Source organism: Vigna radiata, unplaced genomic scaffold, assembly GCF_000741045.1.
Source record: "Vigna radiata var. radiata cultivar VC1973A unplaced genomic scaffold, Vradiata_ver6 scaffold_180, whole genome shotgun sequence".
Lineage (NCBI taxonomy): Eukaryota > Viridiplantae > Streptophyta > Magnoliopsida > Fabales > Fabaceae > Vigna > Vigna radiata.
Genome location: NW_014542002.1, coordinates 175,260 through 201,733, shown reverse-complemented (window position 1 = coordinate 201,733; position 26,474 = coordinate 175,260). Strand labels below are relative to the sequence as shown.

General features: G+C 33.6%; 1 protein-coding gene across 1 annotated transcript; it reads right to left on the bottom strand.

Moving 5' to 3' along the window:
- Nucleotides 1-3,200: 3,200 nt before the first annotated feature.
- LOC106778923 (protein SABRE) lies at nt 3,201-25,797 on the bottom strand. The gene is made up of 23 exons (XM_014666932.2): nt 25,682-25,797; nt 24,895-25,006; nt 24,439-24,726; nt 24,114-24,352; nt 23,768-23,984; nt 23,418-23,588; nt 23,258-23,335; nt 21,404-21,658; nt 18,099-20,207; nt 15,909-17,964; nt 15,598-15,695; nt 14,686-15,042; nt 8,648-8,766; nt 7,672-7,921; nt 7,352-7,576; nt 6,772-6,911; nt 6,375-6,447; nt 6,098-6,199; nt 5,842-6,003; nt 5,287-5,490; nt 5,010-5,177; nt 3,624-3,987; nt 3,201-3,467 (listed from the first exon to the last, which is right to left on the bottom strand). The coding sequence occupies exons 1-23, from the start codon at nt 25,795-25,797 to the stop codon at nt 3,349-3,351; spliced, it is 8,022 nt and encodes a 2,673-aa protein (XP_014522418.1). The 3' UTR covers nt 3,201-3,348.
- Between the last annotated feature and the right edge of the window lie 677 nt (nt 25,798-26,474).

Below are 26,474 nucleotides of genomic sequence, written 5' to 3'. Positions count from 1 at the left end.
GCCACGTCATAATTAAAGGACACTTCAACATGCCACATTGCAAAAAAATTAACGTTGTCCACAACAATTAACGACAAGGACATTATTGACTCAATTTTATCAAAATAAGGATCCAATTGAGAACTTTCAAAATACGAGGACCCAATTGATACATATCTACATAAATAAGGACCTCCGAAGACACTAAAGATATCTATAATCATTATTTAGAAACAATAGAAATATTTGTTTTAAATTATTTTTATTTAATTTTTTTAAGAGAATACGTAAAATTTCTATGTGCATCTAATAGGTTCTAATGTGAAAGTTTAAATTATAGGTAATATTAGGGGTTCAATAAGTTTATAGATATATGAACAAAAGTAAAGATATTTGGTAAATAATAAAAAAATACTCTCAGAATATTCTAGTTAATGTGCACATGTTTAAAGATGTTTAAGAAATATCAATATTATACATAAAGGTTTTACTAAAGTAAATGAATACAAAATCAGTTTAATTTCAAGTACTATGAAACAAAATAAAAGCATACCAACCAACTTGTACGTCCAAAATAAAAACACACGATTTTCTGAGCTTAAAAGAAACAAAATAAAAACACACATACGGATCAAAATAATAACACTGATTGTCTAAGCTTAAAAGAAACCAATCGCGATGAAGATTAGTTAATTGTCTATTTAATCTAAATAGACTAATAATCATGTTCAAATCAAATTGACTTGTGACTATTCTAATCAAAATTTATGATGAAAATTATAAATATAGATTTAAAAGTATGATTTTTGAGACTTTACTATGTATTTGTAACATTAATTGCTTAATCGATAAAATCCAAACTAACTTAAGTATTAAAATATTTTTAACAAGTATACTCAATTGGTTGAACAACACATTATCCGAATAAGAAGAGGACAATTAAGGAATAAGTAATAAGAAAATTGTTTAAGTGAACATTTGATTCTATATTTGGACGATCACCGTGGGGTCGAGTTAAAACTTATGAAACCCACATGGTAACCACAAGAAACATGGAAAACAACATAGCATCGGAAGAAACCATTAATGACTAGATGAATTAGATGGAAATGATGAGGAGAATGCAAAGACAAATGGATGAGATGTAGAGAAAATATGAAGAAGAGATAAAAGCATTACGGGTCAAGAAAGAGATCATTCGACAATAGAAGGATGGTAAAGGTATTATGCTATTCATCTTCACTCTTCAAGGACCCTTAAGCAACCTTGGGATGAACCAAATCGAAAGGTCCAGACGAATAGTTTCGGTACGAATAAAGACCACCGTCATTCCTTTGCAACTATTAACACAATTAGTTTGCTATAGTTCGTCACAAGAATCATGAAACCTCTTTATCTAGTAACTAAAGAATGCTAGTATTCAAGAAGTATGACATATTTACAAATATGTACGAATACATTCAGATCTTTGTGAACTTGATGACATTATACTTTACAAGTGATAGATGTGGTTCAACCTAATAATCTTTTAGGAACCAATTTATACGTTTTCTTCAATTTTAAACTTTCACACTATACTTTCCAATATGTATGTAATCCAATTAATTATTTTAATAAATTTTGCTAGTTTTCATGTTCACATTTTCCACTGTGAGCACTATAATGTAAAATGTAAAAGGATAAATTTGGAAGTACACGGTGAAATAAGTGAGTGTAAAAAACTGAAATAATAAATCTCGCTAAATCCAATCTAATGAAATTTAATTAGATTGATTTAAAATTATATTAAATTGGAGACAGTTTCTTCACGTAACATTTTATAATTCAAAATGAAAATAAATTTTTAATTAAAAAAACTTAAAAATAAAAAAGGACTTCCAAAAATTGAAGAGGGTTAAAAAAATAACTTCAAAATTGTACATTTGAAAAATCATTTTTAATTTTAGGATTACACAATACAAAATTTATTTTTAACTTCTAAATTGCACAATAAAAAAAAAAAAAACAAGAATTTTTTATGTGAAAGTATAAGAAATATATAGGGGTGCAGAAAGAAGCTGTCTAAATTTGATAATGAGACAACTTACACTCCTGTTTGAAAGAGGTTCTTGTTATCTTCAATCTCATAATCACTTTTCTTTTCAATGATTGAACGAAAATATGTTAGAGTTTGATGATTTGGGAAAATTATTCTCAACACACAAAATAAGTATATGTCTTACACTTTCCGTATAATTTTAATTTCCCACTTTTGAAAGCCAATCTCGTTTAATTAGTCAAAACAAACAGTTTTCTAAATAATAAATAAATAAATTTACATATAATTAAAAATTAAGGGATTAAAAAATTTCGGTGACCCAAAATTGTGTTTTTTTTTAAATATAAGGTCTAACTTACAACGAAACCTATTTGTTTTAACCCAATGGTAAATTACTTTCTATAACTACTAAATTAAAAAAAAAAGATTAAGATAAATAAAACTCTTATGTAGATATTCTTGAAGTACGTTAATACCTCTTATATATTTATTATATGTAGTTTAATCCTTGCAAACAAAATAATGTTTGTTTTTAATTTCTTGAAAAATATTTTTCTTTAGTTCCTTAGTTGTGAAAATATGTTACATGTGATTTTATTTCTACAATCAAGTGGAGTTTTCTTTTGACAATGATCACACTCCACTAGACATATTTTTTAAAATGAGAGAATATTTCTTTTAGAAACTAAACATATTTTAGAAAAATTGTGCACGAAAATAAATACTTTTAAAATTAAATTATTATCCGTCAGAGTTTCTTATTACTGAGTTTTTCTTTTAATGACACAACTATAGCATTCACATTTATAACTAATTTGTATGATAAAATCTATGCAAAGAAAACTACATTCATTACAATTTTGAAATATGTATTTTAATAGCTACACATTATTTAGAAGTCAAAGGTAAATAAATGGATAAATTCATTTCTTTTTTAATTTTGTTGATATTTGTAAAGAAAAAATCGTGATAGAAGTGAAACATGGCATTCTCTCACGAAATTTGGAATGAAAAATAATAAAATATCTGCGTGGAATCATGTCACCTTTAAGTTTTTATTTTCTGAAATATTAAGAGCTGAAAATTGTAAATTTACAAGAACTAAGTTGACAAAGAAGAGAAGAAAATGCAAGGTTCTTTAACAACAATGGCTGAGATTGCGAGGGAATAATATACTGAATAGACATCGACATCAGTTATCTAAAATTGAAGTCCAAAGTTCTATGTTTCCATTTCTGTTAGCTGTTTATCTGCTGATTTAGTTATTTAAGAATAAGGCAAAACGTAGTTCATGATCAACATAAAAACTAAGAATTATTCCTTTACATAATCTATTCTGGTAAACTTTCATCGGATGAAGATTCACTCGAAGAATCACTGTCAAATGAAATAGTCTCTTCTTGTGGAGATGATGATAATGTTTCTTCTACTACTTGTTGTAAGGGAGAACCTGTAAAAGAATGACTTTCAGACCTTCAACTACTAAGTAAAGAAGAAAAGAATTGATCAATTGCAATCTATAACTAAGCAAGATAAAGATTAGTCCTTTATCATAATGAAGAAAGTGGCAAAAAAACAATGACATGCAAGTGACTCAAGAACAAACCCTTTTGTCCTTTAGCCTGCAACTTCATGGTGTGCTTCTTAATAAGCTTTTTGGCTTGTGTGATCGTGAGCTGCCTAGCAAAAGGAGAGATCTCTGTATCATTTTCATTCTGATCTCCTTGAATTTCATTCTCTCCTTCATTTTTCTTTGTCTTTTGCACAAATGCCTTTGCCTTGCGTTTTTGATGGCTAAATATTCCTTTAATGGATGTAACAAATCCATCACCTGCTCCATCAGTAGGACGCTTAGGAAAAGATGGTGGAAGCTTATCAGATTTTCCTTCACTGTCAATAGAAGCAACATCCACTTCTGGGCCACTGGAACTAGGGAGCTGAATCTGACCTTTGTCTTTAAATTTCTTAATCTGCATGATCCATAACAAGACATTTAAATGAATTAAGCAGAATCATTTGAACATTCTCACCAACTTCAACGTAAAGGGTATGGAAAAAACCACATATTGCTCCTTGATACTGAAATTGCACACGGCATTGCAACATATAGGCTAAACTGAATAAATCTAAGGTAACTAAATTGTTGTGAAATTGAAGTTTGGTAGTGATAATTGAATCCGATTTAGTATCAAACAGAATTAATATTTCAGTTTTTCCTAAAAAATTGTTTGTTCTTGTGAATAACTAGTCATTTATTGTGATCTTCATGCCTATAAATTAAAAACTTGCCAAGTGGTATACTCACTCATGCCCATTAGGAAAATTTCCATGATTCTCTATTTCTCACATGGTAGGAACTTCTGATTTAGAGGGTTCAGCTTCAGCAACAAAAGCATGAGAGGACTAAGCATATTTAGGAAGATTGCCACTTTATCAAAGAGAATATTTTCTTTGGTGATATCACAGATTATCTCATCTTAAATGATTAATTTACAGTTATCTTCAACAAGTCTTTTCTGGCGTCCTTGGTGCATATGATTTACATGCTTCAACTGGACAGGGAGTGTTTGATATAGTTAGATCTTTGTAATTGAGGTAATTCTATAAAAGGAACACAGAGTTAGGAGCAAGTTATGTGTAGAAATAACTATTTTAGAAATATGTTCAGTATTAAAAACTTCAGTATAACAGTTATCTGTAACTTGTATTGATGGAAGGGAATACTCCAAGTTGGAGCATTTCGTTTCTTGGACAGCAATTGCATTGCTGTATTTGTATGTGACAGGAGACTCTTGTCTCTTGGACACTATTAGTTTCAAAGTGAATCACAAAAACAACAATTTCACTCAAGTTTGTTTAAGAATGTCATCATAAATTTGAAGTGGTGGGTAGGTATGAATAGCTGTCAACAAAGATAAACATAGTGAATATACATTCCTTCTTGTTAACACTAAACTGAAAGGAGAACAGGAAACTGTAAGTTGTTCTTCACCTGCATTCCAGTCACAGACTTAAGAACTCCCCATATGATATGCTTCTTAACTCGTGAGATGAGTCTTTTCCAAGTCCCGGTAAACTCAACTCGATGAAATTGATCCATCAATAATTTCATATCACTCACAACAAATCTTGACCCTTCATATGTAACACACAGTTCCACCTGAAAGAAAGATTACATGATTTATAGGAAATTGGAATTATTTCAACAGTGGTGACGACTTCTGATAATAAGTGACTACTTCATCTAATGGTCCAAAACTACTACCAACCTGGCTAATTTTGATGTTGTGAAATTCCATTATCTTTTGTGGTCTAGCTTTCTTCTCTTCTGCTGGCACAGCTAACTTCTTTTCTTCATCAGCTGCAGATTCTGCTACAGCCTCCTCCTTTGCTTTATCAGAAGATGATGACCTTTTCAACTCCGGGCTTAGACCAGTAGCAGGATTAGCTTTGGAATTTTGTGCTTTGGATGCCTGCAAGCATGTTACCAAGCTCATTGCTGCATATCCATCTCACTTCGAAAAGCATTACATACTAGGATGGTGAGAATAAAACAACAAGAGGAGAAGAGTCTATATTCTTCCCTAACTTTTCTACCAATGTAGCATGGCATTAGCCATCCCAGATTCTTTTATTATTAGACTAATTTTAGCTAGTAACAAAACAGTTCTTGATACTCTCTTTCCATTACTTTCTCCACTATTGGGTGAAATCCTATGCTGGATCCTCCATATAACATGATTTCACAAGAAGATAGTGTTTTTGATTAATGTGTTGCTAGAATTTATCTTAATATGGAGAACCATACTAGAGAATAAACTCACTTGGGCTGAATCAGCTTGGGAAGCAAGTGGATTGACTGTGGGAAACAGCATTGCGGAGAAGCCAGATCTTGCTGGTGGATCAGTGCCTGAAGCCGAACCATCAGCTGTTGAACCTTTTTTCATACGCCTTGCACCAGCTGTGGTTGAAACCTTCCAAACCTCCTACATAAGCAATCATGACTTTGGCTTAGAACACAAAATATCTATGAATGTCTTCATTGTTGTGGAAACATTTCAATTGAAATAATTAATAAACCTGTCGGCGTTGTGAATCCTTCTTTTCTTCTGGGAAGAAATAGACCCACATCATTCTGTACATTGTTTCTGTCAAATGGATCTTAAGGGGATAAATCTCTACCTATAGAGTAAAATGTGCTCAAGTTAGGAAACAAAAGACACAAGTATTACTGCACACATTTTCTACTCAAACAGATTCCCAGTTCTTCATACACAATGGTTTATCTGTTATCATTGTAATCTAATAACTGAGTTCAGTTGTATTACTGTACAACAACAGGTTTGGAACTACTTACATGGAAAAGTTCAAAAGGAGAATTTCCATCCTTTGGAGCTCCCTGTCTCGCATCAAGTTTAACCATCACTTTTCTGGAAAAAGGAAAAAAACAAGCAAACATGCAATATCAAGGTACCCAGAAGATAGAAAAACACCAAAACATACTAATCTTTATTGCTATAGAAAAGTCTACATAATTAATTTCAACAATACAAGCAAATATTTTAGTTTTACTTTCTGTGTGCCTTTTCAGTTGAATAGGGCTGAAATGATGCAGTTGAACTTGAACTTAAAAGTAATTAAATTTAACTAGAAATTAAGACATTTCCTGGAACAGCAAAGCTAAAAATATCAGAAAGTCTACTTGGAAGCACCAATAAATTGAAGAAAAAGGCCTGGAAAAAAAAAATACATACTTTCCCCAATCGGGAGGGGGATTCCATGCTGACAGAATTGTATCAGATTTGGCATTAGACAGGCAGTTTCTGAAAACAACAATTTTTGTGGTAAACAGAGAAATGCCGATATCCCTATAATCCCGGTCGAAGTCGTAGATCTAAGAGATTAGAAGAATGAAACTGAATTAGTATATTATTGCAAATTGAAAGAAAAAAAAATAAAATCTGAGGAAGCTAGAAAACTAAGGGACCAGAAGTGAATCATGATATTCTCAGGTTCATAGGAACAAGGACAAAAAAGAACTACTGAATTAGAAAAGATCATTGCCGTTTTTTCCGTAACATGCAGGGATGATAAATTTGCAGATTCAATATTGTGATGACCGAAGAACACTATAATAGATGTATCAATGCGTTCTCTACAGAGTCAATGGAGCAAATTTGAGCCTTAAAGTACAAAATTTTTAGAATCTATCTAATACATTTGAAGTTAAACTCAGTGCTTGAGACGGAAAAGTTCATACTTCATGAGAAACAGATTTTCAGGGGATTCAATGAGCCTTGGAAGGATAAACACAGGGAGCAAAAAAATTCTTACCATGTCATTGATCTCAACTTCAGCAATGGGTTTACCATCAAGGATCATGCTCCAAACAACTTTGTTAATTTGCATAGATATACGCATTGCATATGAAGGACTTTTGTTCTTCTCCTTCTCCATTAACCTCTGTTGTGCAGCTTTATGCATAGCCACTCTTAATGATGCATATGCTTCCTTCCTAAATTTTTTCGCATTTACAAGTTCTTTGTCCAGTTCTTGGACCTGCCAGTGTTGGACAACGTTGATTACACATGCAAATTTGTCAATTTTTAACTAGCCCTGCGATTTAAGGATTGTTGAAAAGATTCATTTCTTACCAGCTTGTCTATTCCACCGTCTATCATCCACAAGTCTGCTTGCTCTTCTGGGTGTGAATTTCTTGAAAGGTCATGCCAAAGACACAATTTTCTTATATCATCACGAATCAAATTTTGATCCCTCTCTTTTCTTTCAAGGTTGATCTTTTCAAGTTCCACCTCTTCAACGCCATCTGGTACCATCTCATCTGCTTCTTCTTCTTTATCTTCATCATCTTCAGCAAAAAGAGTCATGCTACTTTTTCGAGGCCTAAGTTGTACATGATATATACTTGGTTAATTTAAAGGGCTCTTAATATAGAGCAGAACATCTTGGATTTAAATTTCTTTAAGGCAAAAAATAGCCTGCATCACTGTACGAATCATGTAATTGATTGCCTGGATTATATAAATTAAAACCAAATTCATGAATTAGAAACATATCTTCCTGAAAAGTAATTTAAGAGTTAACTAATTTTCATTACAAAACTATGCAGCATCAATGAACATCTGCTGTCATGTTTTATCTTAAAAACTAATAACTGAAGTTTCCCCACATGCCTGCCGGAATAGACGAATTTATAAGAACATATAGGTATTTTAGATTTGAACTTACAACCAACTGGCTTTAAGGGATGTGAAACTTTCCAAAACAAACACCGTTTCAGGTCATTATCCACAGAAAACAAGTAACCCCGAAGTTGAAAATATAAAAGTAATGCTAAGTATGTGATTTGAGCATGCCAGATAGCAAAACTAACAAAAGAACCCAGCTTGATCCATCCATAACAGCTTATTAATCTGACACCTGAATCCCCAAATGGAAATTACAGTGATCCTACCAGTGTAGTCATTATATACGGAATGACCAAATTTACTAGACACTGTTACACTTATAGGATACTATAAGGTGTAAACATACAAGAACATTTGAGGTAGGCAAAAACAGAAAAAGGTAGATTTGTAAGGAGTATAAAGCTAGAATGGTTATCCATACTTGGGAACCCGTGCAAGGAGAAGATTGCACAGCACATCTAGCATGACCTGAAACTGGCGAGAAGTCATTGTTGCTGTTATATTATGAGAATTGAAGGTGAGCTCCTTCAGGGGTTTCACCTGCAGTATTAAAGTATGAATTTGACAAAGATTACTGATCACCATAGACATGACAAAAGACAACAAACTGGTGAAAAACACTCCATGCATATATTCGTTTACTAAGAAAAGGAAAATTCGGATACAGAAAGGATCATTAAGAAAGTAGATATCCATAGATAGGAGAATAAAATGTCAACAAAAATAATAGAAGAAGAAAAACGGTAATTAAGTATAACAGTGCACAAGGTAAACCAAACTCTACATAAATATGAAGTAAAAAAACCACGAGCCTAGCACCAAAGAGAATCCAAAAATATTGTTTGTTAAAGTGTTAGTGTTGGAATTTCCACATGGACTCGTGGTAAAGCAAATTTAGAATATATAAATCTTACTTTACAAGCTCGTTTTGTAGAATTGAGTTAAACTTAAAAGTTCACTTCTTAGCATGATATCAGAACCTATTATAGCGAGACCACCCACTATTGAGGCATTGGTTGTTTGTTGGGTTTGGCTTGGTGAGTTCTTGAATTTGGATAACAAACTTGTAAAAATTAAGTTTGGTTTGGCTGTAGACAGATACAAAGATGAATGTCATTTGGTCCCAACTTTTCATTTCCCACCAATGGATGCATTTGCAAATGTTAAACTTCTTCAAAATCTTGACATACATTTTTTGGGAGACGAAGATTCCATGAACTGATTGGGGTATCACATCTTAAGAGTATAGTTCATCAGACCAAGGTCTGTTATTTCAAACTCTTGCTCTATGTTCATTTTGATTGGTTGAGTATTGGACTCACTCCTTAAAACCAAAAGATCATCAACATAAAGGGAGATAATAAGTTTACCTTGTGATTTTCCCATTTCTCATTCAAACTGGCTTCATTTCTACTCCTTTCCCTGCTCCTCAAGATGGTCATAAACTGTGTTTTGGAGCCTGTTTTAGACTCTATATAAGTTTATAAAACTTGTAAACCTTTACATCATTGGTTTGAAATTCATCTAACTGTTCAATTTTTTCTTACCGAAGTAGCCCATGCAAAAAGGCTGACTTAACATCAACGTGGTAAATTTTTCCAATCTAGCCTTGCAATTAAGGCTGTCAACAACCTTATTTCATGTTCATCCACTGGAGCAAAAGTATTAGAATAATCTACTCCATGTTGTTGAAATACCCTTTTAGTCACCAATCTAACTGAGTTTATTTACCAATCAACTAGAGTTTAATTTGGTTTTGCAAACCCATTTTACAACTTTGAAAATTCCATATCAACTAAAGATAAGAATAATTTACAATATATAAAAGGGTGTAAACCTTATCTTACAAGTCTGTTTTGAAGGATTGAGTTAGGTTTAGAATTTATTTCTTAACATTGTATCAAAGCCATGAGTTAAAGCCTATCATAACACAATTTGTTGCTTATTAAGCTTATTGATCCACCCATTAATATTAGTCCCATGCATATTAGTCCCATGCATGAGACGTATATATTGACGTGAGGGAGGTGCCAATTCATAATATATAAGTGATGTAAACCTCATCTTTTAACAACACTCACCCATACTGAGGTATATGTGTGTGAGGCTAGACATTAATGATTGGTCCCATAATGGTCTGATAGCCGGTAAAACAACATGCCTTCCAACAAAAGTTTTGGTGCATTTAAGAGGTACATCTTCGAATAGCATGAAGCCCCTAACATGTACTCAAGAATCATCATCTTATATATCTTCGTTTGGACCTTTAGCATTTGATGTATTAGTCAGATTGTCTTATAGACTTTGGTTTGGTCCCTCTGCTTGCTTCTAATCCAATTCCACTTGCATAGCTCATGAAACTTCACATCTCTACCAATGAGGATCTTCTGTGTACGGAGGTTATATAAATGATATCCTTTGGAGTCTCTACCGTACCCAAAAATAATGCAAATTTCCGTCTTGTGGAAACTTATCCCAACATTTTAGTGTTACCTTCCATACCTTCTATTTTGAGAGATTGTCGATCCTTAGTGGCATCTGGAACATTCACTAGTTTATGTAACAATTATCTTGGAGAAATCCTTGTTTTCTTATATAGGGGTGGTTTTTTATTCAAACCTCTAAGGAAGGCATACTAGGATTTTTCAGCCACACGTTGATCACCTTGTTCTTTACCAATCAACCTGATACATCTAACTACCTTTAAAAGGCTGTCCGGGAACTCTTTGATGGAGTCATTATCCTTCATTCGGATAACTTCAAACTTTCTTCTCAAATTTAGAGTTTGCATCCTTGGCGTAATATAACTTTGAAACTCCAAGCATTGGTAGTTTCCAGAGTAACAACCTTGATGAAAATATCATGAAAAGTTGTTTGTATGATGACAAGTGTTTTTTCTTCTTTTTTTTCATTTGTTCATTATGACTTTTGAGTTGTGCTACTATAGGGTTTTTGGTCAATGAAGTTTGGATACTGTTTTCCATTATATCCCACAAATTTAGAGCTCTCATTAGAAAAAAATGGGAGGTAAAGGTAACAAACTACCGGAGGTCCTTTTTGTTTTTGTTGAATATAGTGAAAAATTATATATGTGATTAATCTCTCTTGTGTTGAATATACACATAGGGTCCTCTACTTGGGAGTTGCTCCCTCCACCACACCAAAACCTCCCTATACCTTCACATTATTTTTTTATTCCAAAAATACTCTACAATAATTTAATTTAATTTATTTTTTTTAAAATCTTAAATCTCCCTACATCCCCTCACCTGCCTCGTCAGCTTCCCCTTCTACACAGAAACCCTAATTCCATCACCACCAACCTTACCGCCGCTGTCACCAACCTTGCCGCCGCCAAACCCTATCTCCACCACCATCAACCTCGTCGCGAGCCTCCATTGCCACCACAATCAAAACCGTAAATCGCCGTCATCTTCAACCATCACCGTGAATCCTCCATTGACGTCGCCAAACCCTAACGTCGCCACCATCCTCACCACTAGTCCTCAGCGAGCCGCCTCCACCATTAAAGCACCAGCGCCTCTCCACGAGCTACTCGCACCAGGCCGCACCACGAGAACCACACCATTGCACCATCTACAGCGGCGAGATCATCTTCTTCACCAGAAATCTCCATTGCGAGACCTTCAACAACCTAAATCGCTCCGCTGCATGGGCGTTTTCTTCTCCGTCATTTCCTCCCTCGCGTCTTCATCTTCAACCCTGGACTAAGAAAACCCAGCCCAAGAACCCCAAATCAAACCCAGAACAAAACCCTAAAACCCAATGTCGCCGTTGCGACTTGCGAGACCTGCAAAAAGAAGCCAGAGCAAACCCAAAACCCAATCGCTCCCGTGACGGTCAGGATTGAAGAGAGGAAGGCCGGGGTCGGAAGTCGTTTTTTCCGTTGAAGAGTGTCCGTAGTGCTGGAAAGTCGCCGAAATTAAGAGGGTCGCCGGAGAAAGAGGAGCGACCACTGAATCTGACGCTGATAAGGAAGGAGATTGAGGAGGATTAGGAGGAGACCTTTTCCTGGTTAGTGGTTCGAAGGTTGGTAATATACTTTAATTTTTCCGGTGCACCCTACATTCAAACGAATGTCGACGTCCGTTTGTCCAATTGATATCCGTACGGATGTCAAAAGAATCTAACTCATGTTAATATCCGTTTAACTAAAGGGTAAAATTAGAATGAGGAGGTGGAGGAAGTGGAGTGTGGCGGTGGAGGGAGTAACTCCCCTCTATTTATAATAGAAGAAATATTGGCTAAACACAAAATACAAATAAGAAATAATAACAAACTAACTAAAATAAAAGATAAATATAAACTAAATATAATATATCTAACACTCTCCCTCAAGTTAGGGCATACAAATCGTATGTACCAAGCTTGTTACTAATATAATCCATAAAGACTAAATATATACTTCTGCACTCGAGTGACACCAAATTGCTAACGATTTGCAAGACGACATAAAAGATGAAATACCAACCCAAAAACTCCCCCTAAGCAACAAATATGGGAGGTTGCTCCATGTAAATCTCTTCTTGCAAATCGCCGTTGAGGAATGCCACTAGTAGATAAAGATGTAATTGTTGAAGAGCCACCATGGCTATAAATAAACTAGTAAGATGACATAGAAGACGAAATACCAACCTAAAAGACTCCACCTGAGCAACAAATCTGGAAGGTTGCTCCATGTAAATCTCTTCTTGCAAATCGCTGTTGAGGAATGCCTCCAGTGGATAAAGATGTAATTGTTGAAGAGCCACCATGGCTATAAATAAACTAACAAGACGACATAGAAGACGAAATACCAACCCAGAAGACTCCCCCTGAGCAACAAATGTAGGAGGTTGCTCCATGTAAATCTCTTCTTGCAAATCGTTGTTGAGGAATGCCACTAGTGGATAAAGATATAATTGTTGAAGAGCCAGCATGGTACAACCTCCCAGATTTGTTGCTCAGGGGGAGCCTTCTGGGTTGGTATTTCTTCTTCTATGCAGTCTTGCAAATCATTAGCAATTTGGTGTCACTCAAGTGCAGAAGTAGATATTTAGTCTTTATGGATTATATTAGTAACAAGCTAGGTACATACGATTTGTATGCACTAGCTTGAGTATGGACGGGTCAAACACAATGGTGACAAAAAAAAATGAGGTCAGAAGAGACACTAGCGGAAGAAGCCATGGATGAATAAGAGAGAGAAACCATAAAAAATCCAAAATTCCTCAATCAAGACACCTGAAAAAGGAAAAAAGCAATCTCGATGCTCTGAATAACTACCAAACATGCTACAATGCATGACGAAAAAGGGAGCAAATCCATAACTTTAAAAGGAACTCCGATGAAGACGTTGTTAATGGCATGGTAGTCGCCTGGCCAAGACGATCAAAACCATGTGATCATCAGTCAAAACTTAATCTCTGATAATGGCAGTGGTAGATGGCGTTGCTGCCAGCAGCGACGAATGTAGTGGTAGAGAGGCACCAAAAACTTTCTTCAAAAGAACCTTAGGCTCTAGATACCATATTGAATATAGTGAAAAACTATATATGGGATTAATCTCCCTTGTGTTGAATATACACATAGGGTCCTCTATTTTTAATAGAAGAAATATGGGTTAAGCCCAAAATACAAATAAGAAATAATAACAAACTAACTTAAGATAAAAGATAAATATAAACTAAATATAATATATCTAACAGTTTTAGAAGTTTTTCTTTAGAGATTTCTGTGTGTGGTTTTTCTCACCAACTTTTTTGTTTCTCTTCTCTCCTATTTTTTCTTTTATAGTCCCTCAAAGAATATTTAAACTCTCATACCATGTTAAAATGTTAGCTAATGAGAAGATTAAATTAGAGTAAATGCAGAATAAATTGTAAGGAAACAGATATAAGGTAACAATGAAGAAGAAAATTTTTATAAATTATCATGAGAGAATACTTCAGTCACAAAAGAACTCTAATAGAAAAATGAATCCCAAAAGTTGCTCATAAGTGCTCACACACTTCATTGGGTACAAGTGCTCTCCTTTCATTAAATGAATAATAGATTATGAAGAAACATAAGCATTGTATATGATGACAAAAAAACACGAGACAGAAGACTTGACAGACAGAAGCTTGTCAGACTAAAGAAATATTCTAAAATTCTAACATTTTTTTCCCCATAAAATTTATAAATAAATAGAGAAAAAAAATCCTAGCATTCCTTTCCAATCAGATGCACCACATAATAGAGAAAACAGCACATTTCATGACCTCTTTTATTTTAACAAACCCTTGAAACCTTATTGTCAAAAATATATAAAAGGATTTAGCACCAAACCAACGAAAACATTATGAAGATGGCTGTTTCTATTATCCAGATCTGCTGCAAATCATTCAGCACAACAGTTCATATAAAAGATATCATCTGACAAGGATCTATGAATTTTACAATGATACAAAAAGTTACCTTCAGTTCTGGAGTGCCTCCTTTGTGCCTTGTGAACTGAAAATACATATCACAAGGCATGAAAACTCTCTCAAGAAGAGCACCTGTACGCATTACTTTAGGCGACCCTTTTTGAATTTTTGGCAGCCACTGCACTCCAGCCCCTAGATCAACATCTGTTGGTGCAACATGGGCCTGCACATGCTCCAACATGACAGATAGCTCCCATCTTTTCCATGCAATTTCAGGCTGGTACTCACTACTTTGTGCCTCAGTTTTATTTAGTCCTTGCTCAATCATCTCTAAACCAACTTGAAGAACTGAGTGATATGACTGGGCTAAAATTCGTCCACTTGCAGCAGCCAGCAAAAACCTTCCCTGTGAAAGCATGAGTACACACATAATCTTGGCAGACTGTTTTGAAAATTTGTAAACTAAGGAGAACTAACACGTGAAAAATAAAAGACATACTATAGCAATTGGACGCAATCTACATTAAGAGACTCTTGTTGTTCAAACTACAAGGAAATCACAGCATAACTCCCCTATTGATTCAGAGCAGAGAATGAAGAAAGATAAGATGGATTAAGGGTGACTGCAATGAAGACATTTTTGAACAATTTTCAAGGAGAGATCTCTTACAACTATCTACAATTAGAGTTATTATTCTAGCTCACAATTGTCAATGGAATATATGACTATTTCTTTTCATAGATAAACAACTAATTATCCTAAACAAACTTACAGGAAAGGAAACAGAAACCAAAGCCGTCAGCTGTTTCTCAAAATAAGATCTGTTGAGAAATTTGAATAAAAAGAAATTGTTTCAATCTAGGTACAAGTTACAATCTGAAAGGCATGCACAATTATCAAAATGCTTACTGTCTCTTCCCATAAGTTCTATTTAAAATGAAAAGGTATTTTATAACTTACATGTGCATCCTCTGAGTGAAGATTAAACTGTGGTTCAACAATATTAACCATGAAGTGACGAGTCCCCTCCTCTGGTTCATCAGCATTCTCATTTTTAGCTGGGAAATAGACAAAAAAAAGGGAAATAAAAGAGGGTAAACAAAGTTGTTAATACTCAGGAACAAATGAGGCTTAACAAAAAATTCATCAAGGATCTCTGGCAAGCACTGAAAGTACTGCTGTGACACAAGGCGTATTTAGCGATGTATTTGCTTTTCTTGTGTTATATTTAACTACTTGCATACAAATTTTCCGAAGCATATGACACATACTACTAGATGGCACGTTGTCCACATTATCCACTTGCGGTGGGGATGAAGGTAATTCAGGATTTTTGGCAGTCTGAGAAGAGGGAGAATCCAAGATGTTATTGGTGTTAAGAGACACAGAATCTTCATCTTGATTGGTTCCAGCTCCTTCATCTTGGCTGGTTTCAGCCACATTGTCTTGATGGGATTCAGCTTCATCAACTTTACTGATTTCGCCAGCATTATCTTGATGAACTTCAGTTCCATCATCTTGATGAGCTTCAGCTCCATCATCTGGATGGACTTCAGTTCCATCATCTTGAGCAGTTTCACCTGCACCATCTTGAGCAGTTTCACCTGCACCATCTTGATCAGTTTCAGCAGCTTCTTGTTTTTTCTTCTCCTCACGTAACTTTCTCTGCACATACTGCCGAGAAGGAGAAGGCTTGGCAGGTGCGGCTGCTTTGGAAAGACTAGCAACCCAGAAACAAATAGCATTTCTGTTTTCAATATTCCACAGAAGCTTGAGACCATAGACAAACACACGCTGACAACTGTCTGCAATTACCACATTGTATCCTTCGTCATCACTTGGATCCGACTGCGCTTGCTCGTCAGTTTCATTTCGATTTTCACGCTGTGGTCGTACATAGGTATTGTCAGAAGGTATTTTTCCTGCTTCATGCCAGGCTATCAAAGTATCAGGATCAGCCTTTGGTGACTGCTTTCTTATCGTGAAGTAATCACCGGATAAAAAGAATCCATCATCAGGATCCTTCTGTGTCATGCAACCTTTTTCCGAGGGAGTTTTTTTGGATGCAGTTTGTAAGCCTTTTTGTTTCATGCTAATCAATTTAGTAATACTGCTGCAGTCTTCTTTGCAAAGGAAAACTTTGGGCATGTGAAGATCAACACCTAGGTAAACAAGATCAAGAAGGGGACGGTAACATTCAAAAGTAAACTTTTGTTTGCCCCTCCCAAAACATACTTCAACCTTGAGCTTTGTCATAGAGAATGTCAGTCCTTTGGCTGGATCATCATCATGAAGATGCACGTTCTTTATACGAATTGGGGTGCCATCTATGCGCATCATAAACTCAGTTATAACTTTATCAAGTGCAAGGTTGCCTGATCTGACAATTCTTGGGCAACCGTAACGAGGGAAACGCGAGAAAAAGCGTAGTTTATGTGGGGGAAGATACATCAAGGTGCCAAATTTTGTCAGCCATGATAGATCATGAGAACCGAGGTTTATTGTTGGTGAAGCATTCTGAGAAGTGCGAGGAGGCTGATGAACATGAGCATCTCCTTCTGTACTATCTTTTGCAACAGATGATGATAAACTTTGTTTCTCTGATGGAGGAGGAAAGGATCTAAATGACATGCTAAATTTAATCGAAAGAGCAGTAGATCTGAAGGGGTCAAATATGAACTCACGAGGCTTCCCTTCAATTGGAAGTGAAAACAAATAATGATTCAATGGCTTGTCAGAGTCACAACCCCAATCCATTAGAACTTCAAGTATGAAAACTGGGACTTCAAAGAATGGACCAGAAACACCTGGTGGAATTTTGGCACCATTTTTGGTTGCCAAACTCTCCAAACTGGTCAAGTAAATGTTGAAATCTTCCGAAGAAAGAAAAATGCGACCGTCTGACTGTTGAATTTCCATATAACGAGTCAAAAGTACAAGTTTATCGAACTTTTCATAAGGATCTGAACTTCCCAAAATATTCCAGTGTGTTTCAGAAAATAATAAGGTAATTCTTCCATGAATGTAGTTTCTCATGTCATCCCACCATGGCAAACTCTTCTCCTTTTTGGGTGGCAAAATTAGTGGCCCAGGAGTCTTAAGACTCAGATTAGCCCTCCGTAGCACCACGGTGAAAGCATAACTAATATCAGCAAAAACTGGTTCATAACCCACCCCAAATGACACTTCACCTTTCTGGAAACGTAACGTCAAATCTGTGTATGTCTTCATCGGCGGAGTAGTACCGGTGGCTGATCGAAGCATGCTCACCTTTCTCCATTCCCCAACATAGACCTCTTGAACCATTTGAGGTTGAAAGCTAGTTGCCTACTTGAAATAAATAAAACAAAAAATGGCCAAGAAATCTTATCAGGTTAATCATATTTTGACATGTTCTTAAGGATGACACTTGATCACAATAAGTAAGCATATAAAAACTAGAATATATTGCTTCATGTTACCTGCTGAGCCATGACAAGACGACCTTCACATTTGCCAGAAGTTCCGGCAAAGAGAGGAAATGTGTAATCTCTAATTTGAGCCACAAGAGAACCAGTGTTCAAGATAATGTTTGCTCCATACAGTCTGGAAAATGGTATCTCTAATTCACGACAAACAGGATCAAGCGTCCTCAGAATTTCAATCATCCCATCTTCTCCACCATCGATTTTTGTCAAGGTTACATCTAAGTCTGTTGCATATGCTGAAAGAACAAAAGATCTTGAAGTACTGAGCTTGAACCCAGATTGAAATTCATCATTTTTATAAGCACCTGATCCCTCATAGAACTTTATGTTTTGGCATGACTGGTAATATGATCGGAATGTTCGTCTATAAATGTCTTCTCGCATCGATTCAACAACTGAAGGATCGTTTAGATCAACTTCAATATCATTGATATAAATTTTTTTTTCTTCAGTACAATTATTGGTATCATCAGTAGAGTTTGGATCTTTCTTAACCTTGGATATAAAATCATCTAAGAAGTTTAACCTGACAGCTAATTCGCCAACCTCCTTCTTCAACAGTGGGTAGTGTTCATCAAGCCATCCCTGAAGCGGTTCCTCTTCAATATCAAAAGTTAACTTGCGAAGGAAAAACTTCACACATCCAAATTTCACTGAACTAGGCTTTTTAGCTTTAGAACTGTCTTTCTTCACCGGAAAAATCATGTTGGTCTTTGCAGCAACAATGAGTTTCAATGCACGCAACATGTCCTCTAAAGCATCATCAATAGCACGCAATTCTAATCTGAATGGCATACAAATGTGAACATCAAGACCTTGAATCACCCAATCCCATATTGTAGCTCCCTTTGCATCAGATATAGCAGCAGCAGATTTACTAGGAATTCGTGAAACCTGCATCCTGCTACTCTTGACGAGTCTGGCCCCATTAAAATAAAACAAGAGTCCTTCAATGAGCACTCCTATACGAGCATTCTCAGAGAAAATTGACTTCACCTGAACCATAGCATCAACTCCATCTCCTAGCACACCAGATATCTTCAGCATTTCTACATCAACAGCAAAAACAGAATCTTTCTTCTTTTCAGAATGCCCTGATGGAAGAGGAACTTCATTTTTCTTATTAGAATCTTTTACATCAGACACTACATCTTCAACTTGTTCATTACCCCGCTCCCGAAGCTTGGAATTGTGTAATGCTAGTTTTAGCTGCAAAACCAGTTCAATCAGTGATAGATGTACATCAGGCTCCCACTTCAAACTAATCTCAGTGGCACTGAACAGAGAGCATGCAGCATTCTCTTTAAGGCCACCTAATCGCTGTACAAATTTAATATATCGTATGTCAAATAATGCCACCTTTGATACTGGCCTAGTTTCATCGTAATACTCCTGATAGAGGCATCTGGCCTTGGCAAGTTCTACCTGTTTAGATCTTTTCTCCTTGTTCACACTCAACTTCAAATCTATGATTTGAAGACAAATACAGTACTTTAGCTTCTGGTACTCATCGGAAACAGTGGATATTACATTTGCAGTACGAGGGGTACCATCTGCGGACACACTTATTATAACTCTACCACCCTGTGAACCATAATTAACTCTCTTGGGGTCAGGAACAACTGCGTTTTCTATTCCAGTTTCCCCCAATACATACACTGAACACTTTTCGAGATTGAATTTCACCATTTGAGTTCCTTTCCCTGAACTTTTTGATGAATGTGACCGGGTATTTGTGGGTTTTTTCTTTGGACCAGAAAGGCTTTTAAATAGAACTTGAAAGGATATTGCAGTAGATATGAATGATTCTATACGCTCAAAACTCAGATAAATTCCCAAGCTAGTCACAACAACTGACAAACTTAGCACACACTTTGGAGCATCTTTTTCAGAGGATTTGATGTCCTTTTTGCCCCAATCCACACAAATCTTTGAAATGTGAAAAATGAAGGCAGAGTTTGATTCAGCACCAAAAATGCTTTCTTCCAAACTTTCTTGATTTTCATTAGCCATTTTGAGGCTTAATTCACAAAGTTCAGAGTGCACTGCAGTTCCCATCTTCGAAGTGTTGTTTGCAGATACATGTGCTGATTTTAAGCAAACCTGGATTTGGAAACAATAGATGAATGCTTGGTGGTAAATGTCTTTACTCAAAAATATTTCAATTACATGTAAGATAACTTCCCTCAATAGAACTCAAAATGATCAAACAGGTGATGTAATGACTTAGACAAAAGAAATTTGAAGAGTCAAAGAAACAAAACAATCCATCCATTTGGTGAGCCTCCAACACAACACTTAACCAATATCCAATAATGATCCTTTGAACCTCAAATCTAATATCAGTAGGGGTTTCAAATGTGTCTATCATAGTTTATTCTAATCAATATGATTTTAGTTCATTGTTAATTTTTGTTTTTATAAAAATTAATACTCTTTAGCTCCTACGTTATCACATTGAAAAAATGTAAAATTTATTATCACATTTATAAATGTAGAGATGGAAAACGTACTAAACATGGTCGGAATTGAAATCAATATTTTTAAACATTTTAAAAGATATAGAGATATATTTTTATCCTTTTTAGTTTGAATGGTTATTAGGTTGTTGTTTTCATTCACATGGTTTCATTAATAGTTTAAAAAAAGTCACCTTGTTTTCACTTCATTTCCTGTTTTCAAGAATCTGCAAAGGAGAAAAGAAGTGAAAATAAGGCGACATTTTTGTAGTTGTTTATAGAAGTATATTCGAAAAGAAATATAAAGCTAAAACAAACTAAATGCACCCTTTTAAGAGAAAAAAGAAATACAGATTATGATCTTTCCAATATTAGACTCACAAGCTTGCAGATAAAATGATCTCCATATTTGGACCTAGTTTTTGATTTTGAGGATGTTTTGATATCAGTTAAACATAAGTAACTTCTGAACTATTTTTTCTGTGATCTCAAATTCATAACATAAGAAACTGATATGATTTTATCTTTGAGCGTATCCTTTCTTGATCCTACGTAGCACTTTCTCCTGCTTCATATATATATATATATATAATTATAAAACTTTGGTGTTAGTTTCTTTTTCATTCGTGTTATTTTGGAAATATCATACTTATTCTCTGATTTCTAGAGGACTCAAATGAGAAATGCAACTAAATCATGAATCACCATATGCACAACAACACACACACACACATATATATATATATATATATATATATATATATATATATATATATATATATATATATATATATGTGTGTGTGTGTGTGTGTGTGTTTTTGTGTGTTTGACAATACTTACATTATATAGTGGAGAACCAGCCATATTGAAAAGCATTATTGTAAACTCCGAAGTTGACAAATTACATGTCCATACGATGGTCTTACTGTCATCAGTAGATTTTGGCTTTGCAACAGAAGGTTCTTCTCGGATGACCAGTTTTTTCTGCTTACTAGGTGGCTTTAGCAGCAACCAAGGCTTTATTCTGCTCATTACGATGTTGCATTGTGAACGTCCAATCTTAATTTCTGTTTCAGCTCTAATAAGCATAACTGACTAGAGGAAGAGACCAAAAGATGAAGTAAGTTTGCGCAGAAAATACAAGAAAAATAGTTATAACTCACTGTAATAGTTCATATCAACCCTTCTTGATTTATACTGCGAGATCAATTTTTATATATATATAAACTTCTCAAGATATTATATTATACAGTATTGTGTGTCTATCAATGAACAGTTCTCCTAAAAGTTTAAGTTGTTATGGGTATGCTAAATTTTTTCTATATCTCCAAAGCAAAAATTATGTGATTGGATGGAGAATTCATAATTTTGTAAAAGTAAAATATATTAAATTTAAATTGTTTTACTTTTTAAATGTTTTATTTAGTCATAGTTTATTGGAATTATTGCTTGATTAACAACTTGTCAATTAATATCAATTCAGATTTTTCTAAGTTAGCATTGGTCAATATCAATGCCATTCGTGATTAATCACAAGTTTTCTTAATCAATATTAGAAAAGAAATGTTAAATAATAAACCATGATTAGCATCGAATAAAAAATAATAATATTAACTTCAATAATAATAATAATAATAATAAAAAAACTCTTATTAACATCAACCAAAATGTAATTTTGTCAATATTGGTTAACAAACCCTAATCATCATTAGTTGAAAAATAATCTTAATCTACATCAGCCAAAAAAATATGAAGTTAAAACCAACCCTGATTCACATTTGAAAATAACTTCAACTGATGTTAACAGAAAAGAAAAAAAAAATATTTAACATCGATCAAATAACACTATAAATCCTAGCTACGAAAACGCATAATAATTTGAATTGAGTAATAACGTGGACTTTCATCAGAAAAAAATAACTCTGACAATGTTGATAAAAAGATAATCTCTATGTTAAATCGACATTACTCTAATTGACGTCAAGCCCATCTCAAATGACACTAAGTAGATTGTGTTCAATTCATATGTTGGAACACTTAGTAGATTGTGTTCAATTTGTTGGAACAATAATCAGATTGTGTTCAATTCATATATTAAAAGTTTCACAAAGATTAAAAATAAGGTCAGATTATAAATCTTATTTTATAAAATTAAGTTAACTTTAAAATGAATGAATATATTTCAACTAGATTTATTATTTATTGAGTTCTTTTGTTTTATTTGGTATCGAGTCGATTGAAAATCTTAATTTGTTTTTAGATTTCAAAGATAGATTGAAAAAAATAAAACTTTGATCATACTGAAAAATGAATGAAATTGTTAGAAATAGATTTTGATTCGTTAATATACTTAAAGTTAGAAATTTTCTTATATAATTGGAGAGAAATCAATAATTATCAATATAAATTAATTATAATTTCATCCTTAAAGGATTGATAATTAATAATTTTAAACAAATACTATAACATAAAGAATAAGAGTAATTATGTATACTAAGGAAAAAAGAATGCAAGAATGTATGAAAGCAAGTACAAGTATATGTGGTTCATAGATTAAAGATATATGTGATTTTTTCCTACTAAAAATTCTCCACGTAAACTATATTTTACCCTTTTATTTCTCTCCTAATATTAGGAAAAGATACGAAAAACAAAAAGAAAAGTGTTTCCTATATGGAAAACAAAATAAGTTACCTGTACAGGGACATACACAAAAGAAGCCATTTTTACACTCGATATCTCTAAGATGGAAGAACCAACTTCTTTAAAAAGCTGTAATGTCAACAGAGCAACAAAAAATGTTGTTGGTAAGAAGGAAAACAAGTTTCATGAAATAAACAAACACACTCCTTACATGAATTTCACCAAATTCGAGTTGAAAATGAAGACGTCTACTCTCCCCACCATCCTTTGACGGCCGTGATTTGATGCTTTTGAATTGGATGCCGATGATGTTATTTTCAACATAAAGATTACGTTCACGATGCGTAAAACTAACGTTCACCTTTGACAAATTGAAGTTGACCTAATGTAAAAACATAGTTAAACACTTGATATTATAATCATTTGAACAACTTTTCTTTTTCATTACATCAAATAAAAATATAAAGAAAACTATTGTTATCTTAATATAGGGCCTTTGCACCAGTATGAGATCATTAGAAGAAAAAAAGAAAAAAGAAAAAGCATGGTTAATTGCATTACCTTTTGAGGAAACTTTGAAATATAGCCTGAAATTTTTTCCTGCTTGTTGGAAGGTGGCTTTTTGCTCTTAGGATCATCACTTGATCCTATATTTTTCTGAGAGTCAGAAGAAGAAGATTCTGATGAACTCTTTTTTTTCTCAAGCAACCCCTCATTCGAATTCACACTGATATCTCCAATGGAAATCTCTACACTCTTTATAGCTATACCTATTTCCCTAAATCCAAAACAACAAGAGATAAAAATTAGGATAAGATGCTATTTTTTACTTCAAAATATCAGAACATATAGTAAATTGCAAGGGAAAAATCAAATGTATTTAAAAGTTATGGAAGGAAATTAGTACCTATCATGGCTTAATGTACATGAGACAGAGAATTTTTCACAGACAAAAGTAGCACAAGTCTTTTCAGTAGAAGCAACAGTTGGTTGGATAGTTACAGATAATTGATTACTATCTTGAGCCTCAATAACGTTAAAGAGAATGGGTAGTATTTGAACCCTAACTACCAAATCTGACTCGCTTCCACGCTCTTTAGATATGTCCACATTCAACTTCCCAATTTCAACACTAAATTTAGGTGTCTGCAATATGATATTACATTTTATTATGAAAAATAGCATTGTTTAAGAAGAAAAATAAAATGATAGAAAGATGCATGCATGCATACCTTGAAAACTATATTTGTGACAGAAAGTGAGAAATATTTTGCAACGGTGCTTATAGTCTTCCATTTTCCCTTTCCCTTTCCCTTTCCAGAAGAGCCAGCAGCACTGGATTTTTTAGGTTTCTTCTTTTTTACCTCAGTGCTTTTAATTGGAGGTCGTGTAACAACTTCTAAGTTGCATATTATTAGTTGCAACTTTGGGTCCCAAGAACTAAAACCCGCACCATGATCAACCAAACAACGACGAAAACTAAGTTTAATTTCACCAACATATATAGATTCAATACCACCCTGCACATGTCATTAATTCAAACAAAAATACTTTATTATTTTTTATCACTTGCATAAGTAAAATTCAATCAATAATGACTGGATTTTATTATTTCAAGCAAATACAAATAATAAAATTTTTTAACTCAAAAATAAGAACTATGAAAGTGAACAAAAGTAAAGAAGAACCTTCTTAAACTTCAATTCCACGTCTTTTAAACTGTTAAATCCACTAACGCAAAATCCAACAGATGCACCAAGTACCCGACTCAAAATCCAAGACAATAATGCAAAAGATGATCTGATATAAAACTTGTAATCAGAACCACGTAATAAAAAAAGGTTAAAAACACAAAATATTTCTATATATATAACTCTAACTATAATGAACATAAAGTCTATCAACATAACATTCAACTTGAAAAAATAAACCACAATATGTTTTTCTACATTAATAAGGCATAACATGATTTCATCATTAACATAGAAGTAACTTTTTCTTTACACAAGTAAAGCCAACAATGCAAATAACACAATACGATATAAATCTGAAAAAATAGAAATGCATTTTAATGACAATTGTCTTAAATAAAAAATTTTGAAACTAAATATTATTCCCAAATGACCCAATATTGTAATAAAAATATGTAACTATATATATAATAATTCTAATTTGTTTTAATCTAGGAATTAAGAGGAAATAAAATTTATATTACAATAAATTTTGTACTAATGGAAATTTAAAAAAAATTGTACTAAAATAAAATAAAATTTAAATAAATTTTGTATTTGAGTTTTTTCTTGTAAGTATTGAATAAAAAATTTCTAACTAATAAATGAAATAATTTTAAAGAAATCCATGTGTTTATTATCTATGAAAATTGTTCAAATGGCAATATGCATCAGAATTGTATGCAGTGCTTCACCATTATTTGTTATCAGTGATAATCATTCTCAACCCACCAGCAAGCTTCACTGCCCTCCCCTTCCCAACTCCAGCATTCTCACACCATACGCAATCTTACAATACTCAGCATAAACCAATGCAAGCTTAAAATCAAGTATGTGAACTCTGTTGGCCACAAACCACATCCATGGCGACGAGGATGTTGAAACAGTAGCAATCAATCATGTACGAGTACACATCAAACTCTAACTTCTACATATTCACCCTCTTAGGACATAAGGTAGAACTCTTTACATATTCATTCTACTTTGACAAAGTATTAAAAGTCTTACATCGATTAGGTCATGATTAGAAACTCTCTCTATATATATATATATAATATCATGAGGGTATGATAAAAAAATTATGATTTATCTACATATGGTTACGTACAAAGTTAAGTCCATAAGTAAATTAGTTGTTACATAAGAATTTTAGCTATGTATATGAAAAACTTACATATGGAAGTGTGTTTTTTAGAGTATGTATCTATAAATATACACAAATTCACAAAGTAACAATAGAGGAGATTAGCTTAAGCATTAAACTATGAAGAGACAAACTAGATGCAAGTTTTTGATTTCTTAACTATAAAAATTGAAATTAGTTCATCTTTAAAATTTTGAACCAATTTAGTTATTCATCTTTAAAACTATGTGAATTTAGTTATTTTAACCAAAGCTTGTTAAGTTTATTTCATATTATGAAACACATTTAAAATGTTAAATAAACTTAACAAAATTTAGTTAAAATGACTAAATTCACATAGTTTTAAATATAAGAGATTAAATTGGCTTAAAATTTTAAAAAGAGACTAATTCTA

What these genes read in the sequence shown, in the direction of transcription:
- LOC106778923 (XM_014666932.2), bottom strand. Translation starts at nt 25,797, where the DNA reads ATGTGGTTTGTGGCCAACAGAGTTCACATACTTGATTTTAAGCTTGCA. An exon ending in TCGAATTTGGTGAAATTCAT is followed by an intron (nt 23,336 to 23,417) that starts GTAAGGAGTGTG and finishes TTGACATTACAG; the next exon opens with CTTTTTAAAGAAGTTGGTTC. An exon ending in CCCCCTCCCGATTGGGGAAA is followed by an intron (nt 6,448 to 6,771) that starts GTATGTATTTTT and finishes TCCTTTTTCCAG; the next exon opens with AAAAGTGATGGTTAAACTTG.